At 45.8% G+C, this 13,044-nt stretch overlaps 1 protein-coding gene across 2 annotated transcripts; it reads right to left on the bottom strand.

The window, feature by feature from the left end:
• Positions 1–174: 174 nt before the first annotated feature.
• KLHL38 (kelch like family member 38) lies at positions 175–12,892 on the bottom strand. Of its 2 annotated transcripts, none has more exons than XM_041407601.1 (4): positions 12,675–12,892; positions 10,648–12,126; positions 9,177–9,282; positions 175–7,665 (listed from the first exon to the last, which is right to left on the bottom strand). In XM_041407601.1, exons 2-4 carry the CDS (start codon positions 11,995–11,997, stop codon positions 7,379–7,381), a joined length of 1,743 nt encoding a protein of 580 aa, XP_041263535.1. In that variant the 5' UTR covers positions 11,998–12,126; positions 12,675–12,892; the 3' UTR covers positions 175–7,378. The 2 variants fall into 2 exon arrangements, with proteins under 2 accessions (XP_041263535.1, XP_041263536.1); XM_041407602.1 differs by having other exon boundaries at positions 11,017–12,126; positions 12,675–12,884.
• Between the last annotated feature and the right edge of the window lie 152 nt (positions 12,893–13,044).

Below are 13,044 nucleotides of genomic sequence, written 5' to 3' on the forward strand. Positions count from 1 at the left end.
AAAAACTCTTCTTCTAGGTGAAGGGTAATGGTTCCCTTCTGGCTATGAGGCACCTGGGGATAGAAAGGTTGGTGCAGCCAGTTTTGCCCAAGTTTCCAGAAAGTCCTGGGCCTTGGCACTTATTTGATCATATTTGTGTGCTGATTTGTGGACCAGAGAGACACACAGGAGAGCTGGAATTTTATTTTATTTTATTTTATTTTATTTTATTTTATTTTATTTTATTTTATTTATTTCACTTCTACTTCAGTTATCCAGGTTATGGCATAACGTGTTGTTCTTGCCTAATGAACAAGCTGGATGCTTTGAAAGTCCAGCTGATGGTGCTCTGAGGGCCATCTGTGTCCTCAGCTCCCAGTTTCTCTTTTCTCAAGCTCTTTGGAGTGAGGGCCTGTGTATTTTATGCTGCCATCACAAATAACAGACTCTCAGCTTGATATCTGTGATCAACTGTGCCTGTCACATTTCATGCCATAAAAAACATATGCGCAAGGTTGGAAGGGCAAACATGCTTTTGGCTCCTCTGCCATTTGTAGTTCAGTTTGCCTGCAACCCTTCTTTCATTGTGTATTGCTACTTTTCTCCCAAAAAAATTTCCAGAGCCCCCTGGAAGAAGAAACAGGCTCTATTTACTGACATTTGTTCCAAGTTACTACGAGCAGACAACTCTTGTAGGCTGTAAACAGGATCTCTCAGCTAGAAGCCTTCAGTCAGAACCTACCAAGCCCAAAGACTTCCTTCATTTAAAAAGGTCTGAATCAGCCATTAAATATCACAGCATCTTGAAGAACATCCGTAGGATCTCCCTGCTTTCCTCCTTGGTCAAGGTTTGAGCTGGCACTCAGTCTAAGTTGCTGGGAGTCTTCTCGTTGGATGCCATGGCTCTACGTGCACACACAAGGATTAGTCCATACCGTGAATTAATTCATTAGTTAATGAATTAATTCAGCTGCAAGTTCCACTGCAAGAGAGTGCCAGGGCTGAAATGTGGCCTGAAGCACCCTGAGGCATTGTTGACACAGCCTGGGTGACAAGGAGCCTTCCCATGTTTCTGCACAGGATGAAGCCAGGGTCAATGCGATGGGGAGGAATCATTCTGTGCCATCTGCTCCCTCTCTGGCAAACCTCAGGGCATGGCAGGGAGTTCCTCCCGTGGCTCACCCCTCTGTGTGTCTCCAAGGGACACAGCCCTGACAGGAGCCTGTGGGACATAGTCATGTATGCTCTGACGTGCTGGCTTCCCATTTCACATTTGCTGATGGTCCTCATGCCAGAGGCCATGTTGACTTCACAGAGGTTATATTCTGCAGTGCTCAGGCTGCCTCTAAGATTCTACCCAGGGAATAGATAAACAGAACAATGTTTGAGCCTCTGGTACATTTTAATGTCATTTTCAGGGAAATATATGTGTCATAACAACACAAAGCAGGCACAGTTCCGTTGCTTTCGATCTGCCTGGTGCCAGGGTCCACGTCATTTCAGCATTGAAATAGATCCAGCAAGTTCATGGTAACTTTGCTCTCTGAAAAAGTGCCTCTTTTGCCCCTTGGTCTGTACTTGTCTTACTGTTCTTACAGCACTGTTCCTTACTCCTGTCAGGGAATGTCACGTACTGTTATGTTAACATCTGATTTTCACTGGAAACCCTAGGGAATTGGGCCCTTATCTCCACATACCATGCACATCAAAATAGTTTAATCAAGCCTATTAATTCCAGGGCTTGCTGCTGATCTGGATAAAACACTGCCCTTTCCCAGCACTGCAGCTTTGTAGCCAAGTTTCACATTGCAGCACTCTCCATTAAATTTGTTCTCTGCTCCTTGGGGCTGAACACATTCCCCTAGAGTCCCTCAGGTCTTACAGAAAGGTGCCAGGGTTCAGCTCTAAGGCTCAGATTGATTTGGGCTGATTTTTCAGACCAGAAGCATCCCATCAATCTGAAAATTTGGACTTGAGAGTCCTTGGTGTCACTTCCTGGTGCTCTGGGCAGTCCTTGCCACATCCAAACATTGGTTCAGGGCAACTGCAGAGCCTAGGAAGGCATCCAAGAGCAGAGAGAAAACTCAACAATGTGCCAAGACCAGGGCAAAACTCAGGGGATGTCATTACAGATGTGGCACTGGGGATCTGAGGAAGCAGACATGCCTTGATCCTTGTCCCAGCATGCCTGCTTTAGGGAGGGGTGGTGGGACATGGCTTTTTCATCAGAATGCACAGCCTGGTCAAGAAACAAACTTTAGAGAACTAGACCTGGGAAGGTTAGATATAGGAGGATTGTTACAAGCATCTCCTGACCAGATTGAGAAGTGGACCAGATTCTTCTGCCTTTTCCCACCTCCAGCAGGATTTTACCTCACGGCTCACCCCTGACTCTTAAGGCAAAAGTCTCCAACAGCTGTGGGGATGCCTTGTGTTTAAAGCAGCCACGAGACATGTGCCTGTTGGCCCAGGGCTGCTCAAGATGTGCTGCTGCTTGCTTTTCTGGGAAAGGGTTCTTGCAACATGAAAGAAGTGCAGGCAAACAAAGAGCTCTGGGGAGAGAAGTGACAGGCAGCAGCTGGAGCCAGTGGGTGACTTGCCTAGTGACAGAGCAGTTGGGCTCCTCGCTACTCTGCTACTATTTTGGAAACAACAATAAACAGAAGAGGCCAGATCAATGTCTCAGGGCTCCAACACAAACCCTGAGGAGCCCTGTGGACATTGGTTGCACCAGCAGCTTGAGACATAAGTTTGTCCATAAGAACTCTGCTTCATTTGGACTGTGGGCAAACTCATCGAATTTAGCCATTGAAAACATCATTAGCAGATCACTAATAACCAGATCTCAGCTCCTTTGCAGGTGCAACCTTGCACTGAGGAATTCATGCTCATTGTGCCATGGAGAATATGACTTCAACTTCTGCTGGGGGAGCTTTCAAGCAGCTGGAAAAAACTATGGATGTTTATATTTTTAAAAAGGGATTGTTTTTGCTGCTGTCAATTATTAATGGCTCTCAGGTCAGGCTAAGGAACAATGCCAGGGATAAATTACCCTGTATGCTATTCATATATGCTCTACCCAGTTGTTTCCTTCTCAACTAGAGGATTCACCTCGCAATGAACTCCTTGGCATTTGGAAAAAGAGGACTGACAAAGCAATGAACTTGGTGTGCCCATTTATTTATGCATTGACATCTTTCCTACTTTGTCAGGTGTGTTTAATCAGAAAGAAGCAGGAAATGCATTATAATTATAAACATATTATTGCAGAAGAAAAAGGCTGCCCTCGGAAACGACTGCATTGTTTGATAAATGATTACAGTGAAAAAACACAGGCTTAACCTATGACTCTTTGCTGAGATCAAAGCAAAGTTGCTGCCACAGGCTCCCTGTGCAGCAGGACTCAGCTCTGGGTTTGCAGCAAGGCAAGGGGAAGAAAGTTGAAAAGAAAATGCAATCTCCTCCCTTCTTTTTCTTTTTTTGCCTAAAACTTTTCCTCTAGTACTAAAAAAAAAAAAAAAAATAAAAATGACTTAAATATTTGCTGTTAAAATTAATAGAATTAGTGAAGAACCCAGCTGTGAACACAATAACTAGGGTCATGTCCCTTGTTGAAGCCATGGAGAGACATTGTTTTCGACAGGTTCGGACTTGGGATCCTGATGAGCCAAAGCAAAGATGGAGTTAGAGAATAAACCTGGGAGATTCTGGATGTCCTGCAGACTTTCCATGTGACCTTGCCCAAACTTGCAAACATTCCTTAACTGGGATGACAGCTGAACCCCAGTCAGTGCTGCTGCTGTGAAAAGCAAAATCCTTCTGGGCTCTGAGACCAGGAATGCTGTAGGTAAGATGCAGAAAGGGTTTATTGCCCTTCTCAGCACTACAAGGCTGAGCCATGGCCTTGCACTTAAATAAATAAAAAAACCACCAACAGACAAACTGAAAATTGTCCAGAGGAGAGCAACAAAAATGATCAGAGGTCTAGAAAACATGACTTATGAGGAAAGATTGAAAGGGCTGGGTTTGTTTAGTCTACAGTCTTTGAAACATCCTAATAAACTCTAGAGATGTAAAAAATATATGGAATCTAAAAGGGTCAATCGATTGCCCTTTATCTCTGTGGCAGAAGGTACAGCACAAAGAAGATAGTATTAAAAGCTCTCAGGCCAATAACACCTCAAGTTTGTTACTTGGGGAGGGATCAGAGCAGGTCATGGCAGATTTTCAGTGTTTTGGACAAGAACCATGAGGGACTGGGTAACTCACTGCCCCATGGAAGAGACTGGTTTCAGCCATGTGGGCCGATGGTTTCCTCGGCCTAGTGACTGTGTCAGGGCACCTGAGGACAAGGCCTTGGAGGTGATGAACCTTTAGAGCACTCCCTGATTTGAAAAAAAAGTGGCAGGTGCTTAACCCTTCTAGAAGTTGCAAGCAGAAATAATTTAAAAAAGCCTCTTTTCCATGGCTTCCATGGTTATTAAATGAAGAGCAACAAATTCCCACTTTTTCATGGGGCCATCATTACATTGTGAAGAACCTTGCTGCTCTCCCATGGGGGATTCCCATCTAGGTGAGTACTCAAATGCTCGAATATTTAGATGATTAGACCTCTGAAAAAGCACGTAAAAGTGTATCAGGTAGTGACAACCTTGCAGATCCTGCTCCAAAAAGTTCTCTCCTGACAATGGAGAAAGAGGCACCTTGGCCAACCCTTGCTAGGAGTGCTTTTATAACTGCAGAGCAGTGAGGATGGTATTAGGTACTGGTCTAGGAGGGCCAGGTGGTGCTCAGCACCTGATCAAAAAGGCAACATCCCTTTTCCCCATCATGCCCACTCAGAGCTGAGTATCTCGTCCTGGAGCTGCATGTGCTGCTCCCTACAAATGATTGAGCAACTTTGCTATCCCTCATTTGTCTTGGAAAGCTCAACACTGTTTTCTAATTTCACCCCCTCTTCTTCAAAGGGCCCCAAAAGTTTTGTCAGAGTTTGCATCAAAATTCACCACAAGACAAAAGCCTATTAGAAACCAGGTTTTGAATTTACTGCCCAGCAATCCCAAATTCCTTGAGTTGTGGGCATGAGGTGAGAGGTTTGTGAAGGAAAGGAGCATAAGGTTGCAGCCAGAGCAGAGCTGGCCATAGCCCTTGTCATCTCCAAGGACCTGGGGGTCAAGTGAGGGCTCCCCAAGAGATGCTGGAAAGATGCTGTGTTCAATCCTGCCACAACTCTGCCTCTTTTTTGCGCTCCCCATTTCCTGCCCAGCTGTGCAAGGTACTGCTTGGTCCCACATGAACACAGAAAAATCACTAGTTATATGATACGGGAATTAAAAAAAGTCTGTTTGCTTCTAAGCGTAAACCTATGACTGAGGCAATGGTTTGCAAACATGGGATTATGGTTCCAAGTCAACGTTTTTTTCCCCTCAGTTTTGGGTACAGTCACGAGCCTGGCAGGAATATGTGTCAGCTAAAATGCATGGCAGCAACTGCCGTCTCCTGGAGTCTGGAGCTGAGTGGGGTCACAACAGGATGAAGTTTGGGAAGGCAGCACTGCAGGGTTAGGAATAAACATCTCCCTGGGGCAGACTTTCCATAATTGGCCATGACAAGGCTTCTTTCTCCAGAGAGCTGGAGCTGGTCTGTGAGGAAACAGGATGAATCACTGCTCAAGCTCAATTTGGCAAGTGCCATGATTTCGTTCTGCTCTGCACAGGGAGGAGATGATGATATAGACTGAAAGACAGAACAGAAGTCTAGCCAAAGGCTTCTGAGCTGGGAGAGGAATTTGAGTTCCCACTCATTTTTCACAGGTTTACTCAGGTCCTTAGAAGGAAACCCTGGCAATACCCACTGGTGCAAAAACAATTCCCTTTATCAACAAAGGGAGGGAACAATGGGGACTCCTGAACACAAAGCTCATGCAAACAATAATAGCCCTTTTATTTTCCATTGTTAAACCAGCAGTTGATACTAAATACTTCCTTCCAGCCCTCCACTTTGTTAACTGTTTCTGTCACTCTTCTGCTCAATTTATGGGAGGGATCTTCGTGTCTGGAGCTGGTTTTCTGCAATGTGGTGGTGACTACATGGCTGTGCAGTCTTTTGTGAAGAGGAAGGTTGAGCATGGTTTCCTTGTGCCATCCTGTACCCTTTGAAAAGTTCCACTTTTTTTTTCAAATATGAAGTAAATGGGGTGTTGTTTCTGCCAGCCTTTCTGGATAGTGGTAATCTGTTAAGCTCCTTGCTATCTCAGCAATCTTACCAAGCCTGGTGACCTAACGGCAGTTCACAGCCTGTTCAGTGTCTGATGATTAATACCCTCCCTTTAAAAGTATGCACTTAGTAGCAGAACCCCACGAAAATATTGGTGGAGCAGAGCTGTTTTGCCAAGTGGCAGATTTACTCTTGCTCTTCTTGGAAAGCTGGCTTCCTGTCACTGGCTCTGTCTCATGGGCTTTTTTCCAGTGGTTTGGAGAGAGGAGAAAGGGAAAAAGAAATTGTTCCTCCAAAATACCTCTTCTCTTTTACATCCCCTTTCCTCCATGTGTCTTCTCTGCTATTCTACATTTCAGGAACTCCATCAGCCAAAGTCATCCCAACTAACTCCACTGCTATTCCTCATGCCAAAGGAGAAGGAAGATCCCTGCAAAATAAGATCCTTTGAAAAAGAAGGTGCAGACAATCTTAATTTCCATCCTGTCTTCTCCTGATTCTTCAGAGGGCAGGCAGATGGAACAAAAATCTTCCCTGCACTGTGGAAGAGTGTTAGTTCAGAAAAGTCAAATCTGCTTCTTGTTGCAGTATGAGAGTTCAGATCAAAGCATCAGTCTTTTGCCAATTTCTAATTAGCTGATAGGAACATTAAAATTTTATTTTTTATGATCTGACTACCACACTGAACTCAAGCAGCTGCTCCTGGGCTGGCTACAAGACTGGAGCTTGGGGCTTCCTATTCTAAACACTGCCACCACTGGAAATGGAAAGCTCGGTCAGCAATGAGCAGCACAGGGCTGTGGCAGGCAGCTGAGTCTGCATGACAGCAAAGGTCTTACTTTCCCTGGAGATAGCAGCATCCCCCTTCACTTTTAAAGTCTGTACAAGGACAAATCCAACACTGGGTTCTTAGCCAGTATCTTTTTCCTGTTTCCTCTTGAGATGCTGGGTAAGGCCTCCAGATGGGACTCAGCAGCACCAAATGCAATATCAGCCAGGTGAATAGAGTGTGAGCAAAGCTCATGACCTTTCTGGCACAGGGTCTGGAAGGACTAATGCTGCTAATGCCTTCAAGGTCAGGACTTGTGTGACCTCATTAAGGTTCCCCATGTGCTCTCTGCAGAGTGAGGTGGGTTCTTTCTGGGAAGAAAAGCACAAAATCTCAAGAAGTACCAAGAGTCAATTAGAGAAGGTTAGAACAGGGGACACACTGGAGTGTCAGGCACCCATGGTCAAAGAGTTTGTGCGGCAGCTTTCCCTTTGGTGTCCATGTGTCAGTCTCTGGATCATAGCAGTCCAAGGAATCCAGGTCCTTGATGACATTGTCTGAGGTGAGACATCGTCCTCCTGTGACATACAGCTTGTTCTTGATGACAGTGGCCCCATGATGCATTCGTCTGTCCTTCATGTCTGCACATTTAACAAACTTGTTGCCTTTTGTATCATAAGCAATTATTCTCCGGGTGTACCCTGAATACAAAGCCAGAGGTGGAAGAGAGAGATGGGAATTAAGCTCTTATGGCCAGAAGAAGGAATAACAATGATATATTTCATGCTGGTCTTCAATAAAACATATTATAGTAGTACATAATTTGGCAGAATTAAGATTTATAAACTAATAAGTGATGATATGTCACAGGAATGCCTGGCTGTCTATCTTCCTTTCCTGTCTGTCCTCATCCTGTCTCGTAGCACCTTGGCAGCCAAGGCTTGATGAGCACCACAAAGCCCATCCATCAGGCAACCAGTCTGTCAAACACAGCTTGCAGTTACCTGCACGTGCCTTCAAACATCTGAAAACATTTCTTTTTACCAAACAGAGTCCTAGAACTTCACTAGGAAATACAGAAACCAGTGGCACATGTGATGGCCTTGCTGGGTTGGAGTTGTAGCTGTCTGCTGACTGGAGCTGGGTATGCGACAGCATGGTGCCACCAGTGCTCACTCCACTCCTGAAGCCCTCAGCACCACATTTGTGCTGGCCACCATGCCAGTGACCCAGTGGACAGCTCCTCCTCTCAGGGGTGATGTAACTTGTACCAGCTGAGAGGTAAGCACTGGTGAGAGGGCCACTGCCCTGGAGCAGTGGAGGTGTGGAAGCTTGGTACCCAGCAGTACCTTGCCCATGTAGAAAAACATGAGTGTGGTCTGAGGTGAGGGCAATCTGCCTTACAGGAGCCTGACAGTCTTGGACCTTTGGACTCAGCCCTCCCCTCTTCCCACTGCAAAGGATAGCAGTGGCCTCTCCATGAGGGGTGACACCACACTGAAGTCCTGTGCAGTTTGGGTTCAATCCTCTGCTTTGCTAAAGATACTGTGTGCCTCATTTTCCCTTAAATAATTCAACACATGCTTTGCTCTGGCAGTCTGTAGTCAGGGAAGAGGCATTAAGCACTGTAGAGGGCCAAATTATCAATGACATGATACACCCAACTGGCCACAGCCAGAGGCTGGTCCTCAGGTTGAAAAAGACACAGAGAAGTTTCCTCTTTCCAAGTGTTTCGCACTGCTTTTGGGATATTTCTCAATTACCCCCAGGAGGCAACTAAAAGACCAACCAACACCTCACAGACCTACAGCCCACCCATCCTGAAACAAGCCATCCATGGCCTTGTGGTAACCCTGCTTTCCATTCTTCCAAGTGGAGCAGACAGGGAGGAGCAGGCTGTGAGTCAGGAGGGGAGGGTCAGGAACCCCATGCTCCTGGCTTCCTCCCAAGAGCACTAACTTGTATTGGCCTTTCCTCAGTTTTCTCCATCCAGGTACTGCTAACCTGGGGTAAGAAAGTGCCTCATGGAGAACTTATCTCCACTTCAATTGCCACGAGGCTCCAGAAGAGAAGTGTATGGAGGGTGGGCACACTCCTCCTTTCCTTCCCAAGATCCAGGTGCTTTTTGAGGGAGCACCCCAAACAGGAAGGCTGCGAAAACCTACAGGATCTGGGTAGGGGAGGGACAGGGAAGGTGAAGCAGAGCCCTTACCACCTACGATGATAATCTGGTCTCCAATCACAACAGCTGGTGCACAGACATTCTTCACTACTCTGGTCTCCATACGAAACCACGTATTCCTGGAGACATGGTAAACCTGACAAAAAAAATAAAGACATTCACACAGCTGTTTATGTTTCATTTCAACTGACATTTGTTATTACAGAGGAACTTCTGGGTTTTATTTTGCCCTAATAAATACAATCCTCTGGCTCAAACTGCTGGAAATCTGAGAATGTACCCACTTTTTTTTTCCTAATATGTCCCCTTGGAAAGCATTTTGGATCCTCAAGATTGTCTGCTCAGGAGATGTTAGCACATGCACTGAAGCAGTGTATCTGCCATATGAAGGCTTCTTGCACGGCCATTAAATCACTGTAACTAGTTCTCCCAAAGGACAAGCTGATTCATTTAATTTTCCAGTTATCCTGTGTATTCCTTATTAGCCTTAGCAATTTCCTGGGCAAACAAACTTCAGCTTCAGCTAGCTCTGCTGGCAGCCACCCTGTTTGCCCAGCTGCTATATATATGCTAGTGACTGGTATGCACTCAGACTGGCAAAGGGACTTAGAGTGGTAGCTAAGTCATCGATTTATGTGAGAAAAAGAGCTGTTGCCAGATGATGATCATTCAATCATCTGTATGTGGGTGACACAAACTTTTATGTCATGTTATCTGCTTCTTAATATAGCAAATATTATCAGGGCATCTCCCCACTAACTGATGAATACATTTCCTTCCCCCTGATAATGAAGTACCGTTATAAAGCCCATGCCCTGGTTGCCATCTTAGCTTAATGATCCTTCTTAGTTAAAACACCTTGAACAGTGAAAAACAGTCAAGGGAAAGAAACATTTCAATGCTGCTAAAGCTTCAAATCAGATAAGAAAAAATGTAATGGTTTTTTTCCTCCTGATAGAGTGTAATGGCTGAAAGCAGGCAGAGAGCCAGCAACATGTGGCAGGAGCCACATTTTTAACACAACTGTTTATCCAAAATGACTGTCAGTTTCAGTTCTGGCCCTTTGATGAGTGAGTATCTAATTGCTCTAACGATTGCGAGTGTTTGTGTTTGCTGTGAGCGAGCAGGTGCGCGGCTGAGACCCAGCTCAGCGCCCAGTGGAAAGCACTGATTTTGGTGAGGCTGGCTACAGGCATGGAGCCAGGCAGGGGGAGCTGCTGCTGCCTGCCCTGGCATCACCTGCGGCAGCCCTGGCCCTAGGGCCCACCAGTGGCAGGGCTGCCTGACACCCAAAGCAGTGCCTCTGGGGCTGCTGCCCAAAAACATTCAGAAGGGGAAAATTGAAGAGCTGCAATGCTCCTTGAGGCCATGGATCAACTCATCCTGCCTCTTGCTGCAACACACAATGAAGTTTTTTGAGTGGTTTCATTTCCTCATGAAGGTGATAGACTGCTGAATACCTTAGAAGAAATTGCCTATGACAAGCAGGGCTGACCATTACCTGGATAAGTCGAACAGGGTTTTGCATTATATCTTCTCCCCCAAAGAGGTAAACCCTCTGATCTTTGGCAGCAACAGCAGGGTGAAGGACGGCAACAGGCATGTTTGCCATGCTCTCACAGGTGTTGTAGACACTATCATATCTTTCCACAGAATTCAGGATTTCCTGGTTTTCACCAATTCCACCGAATGATAAAATATAATTTTTATATGCCAGGCTTCTGTGGGAGTAACGTGGAACTAGCATGTGCTCAATCAACCTCCACTGATTGAGTTTGAGGGAGAAAATGTAAATATTACCACTGACCAGACTTTTCTTATTGCTAACAGGCATCCCTCCGAGCACAAAAATATTGCTGTGTAAACTCACTGCAGAGGCTTTGTAGAGGCGCATGGGAAGTTTGGCCAGGCTCAGCCATTGGTTCGTCTTGTCATCATAAAGCAGGACATCCCTCGTTGTCTGCTGGCTGTCCTTCCTGCCACCAACGATGATGAGGAACTCTTGGTTGGAGTACCTGCGAGGAACATGCATCATGGGTTTGATGTCAGGCGTGTTGGTGCTGTACAAGGAAAACATGTGTCTCCGGGCTGACTCCAGGATGCTCCTGCAAGTGGGTGAGGCCTGAACGAGTGAGTCATTAGCAATGAAATGGAAGAGGAAAGTTGGATGGACGTACTGAAGCCGGACCTTCTTGAACAACTCTTGGATGTATCCTTGTCGTGCCTGGAGGTCGTGCCGGATCCAGACCATCAGTGCCTCAAAGACCTGCTCCTCCTCCCCACAAAGTTCATCATCCCCAAGGTAATCGATGAGCTCCATGGGACAGAGGTCCTTCAGGTCCTCAGAAGAGGCCACCAGAGGAAAATATTTCAAAGCCATAGCCTTGGCTTTCTTATTCAGGCTTTGGCAGTTCAAGATTTTTGCCAGTCTGATCATGCTCAGACAGTTGTCAGGGGTCAGCTTGTCTTGGAGGTAGGTAGAGCAGGCCTCAAACAGCTTATTGTACTGCAGCATGGACGCAGTCTCCAAGAGGCACAAGACATTCTCAGTGGATATTAGAATCTCTCCAGTGTAAACATAAAGGATAATCTGATCCAAAATATCAGCGTCGATGCCCTTTAGAATGACTTTAGGCTGGTGACTCTCCCTGAAGTTGTCACAGAACATTGCCTTGAAGTATGGGCTGCTGGAAGCCAGCACATTTCGGTGACAGGGGATTTCAAAGTCCCCGGAGCAGAGGGTAACATCGGTCAGCATCCTGCTCTGCCGCAGAGCATTCAGCTGCCTCAGCAGTTCAGAGGAGAAGTCCTGGTCTTTGAAGAGAAACTCTTCAGTGGATCCCTCTTCCATTGCAAAATATGAGAGAGATGAATTCTGGACTTGTCAGAAAAAAAACCCCAAATTCTTAGCAGCTTTTATTGAAAATCCAGCTCCAAGGGAACAATTCAGGACTTTGATGTTGCTGTAAATATCCGTTCACTATTACACATAAAAATGGAACATGGTTTAAGCACAGTGGGAAAATAATAAAGAAGCCAAAAGGTCGTTAAGACCCTTTAAAACTTTCATAAAGTTATCAGATAGGTTGCAAGTCTGAGGTCAGCACTGCCTGTGTCGTTGGCAAGAAGCAAAAGCACTGAAGTTATCTCACTGATTTTGGATTAAAGCTGGAGGGCTGAAGCAATTGGTTTGTCCGTTTCCATCATGTTGAACAAATGCACTTAGACATTTATTCTCTATTTTAAAGTATTAGCAGTTTAGTAGCTTGTGCCTCTTTCCTCTAGAGTTAGTCACTCCCAAAGAATGCAAATCTGGCAGAGTTGAACTCTGCAGCAGGACGAATAGAACCCTGGAGGCTGGGAATCTGCATTAAAAGTTATTTATTAACTCTGCTTAGCTGTGTTTTTTTAATGTTAATCAGACACACAATGACTAAATTAAGTGCCAGGCAGAAAAATATGATGAGTATCTACGGCCATGGCTTAACTGCTCAACCTGCAGTGGAACCGAAGGGTAGAAACGTTTACCTTCTGTTGTCCTTCACTGCATGCACTTACTCTCTGTCGTTTATTCTCTGCTGAGTTTTTCCACAGCTAGAGCCTGGACAAAAACCTATAAACCCACGGGAGGTTTCTCTCAGTAGGTAGGTGATTCACAGAGGGTGATTTCTGGCCGTGTTTATGGCGCAGTGAGCGCGGCCGCTGCGGGCGCTGCGCGGAGCGGCGGGCGCGGGGCATTGTGTACATTCCAGCGCTAAGAATAGGCGGCAGCGCTCCGCGCTCTTATCGCATGTGACGCCGCCGCTGCCTTTTGCAATGACCTGGCTGGTTCTGAGCATGCCCGAGTGGTGTTTTTCTGGCAAATGTTTACATATAATAAATAGACACGGAGAGGAAA

The sequence above is a fragment of the Onychostruthus taczanowskii genome, unplaced genomic scaffold, assembly GCF_017590055.1.
Source record: "Onychostruthus taczanowskii isolate IOZ18803 unplaced genomic scaffold, ASM1759005v1 scaffold27, whole genome shotgun sequence".
Classification (NCBI taxonomy): domain Eukaryota; kingdom Metazoa; phylum Chordata; class Aves; order Passeriformes; family Passeridae; genus Onychostruthus; species Onychostruthus taczanowskii.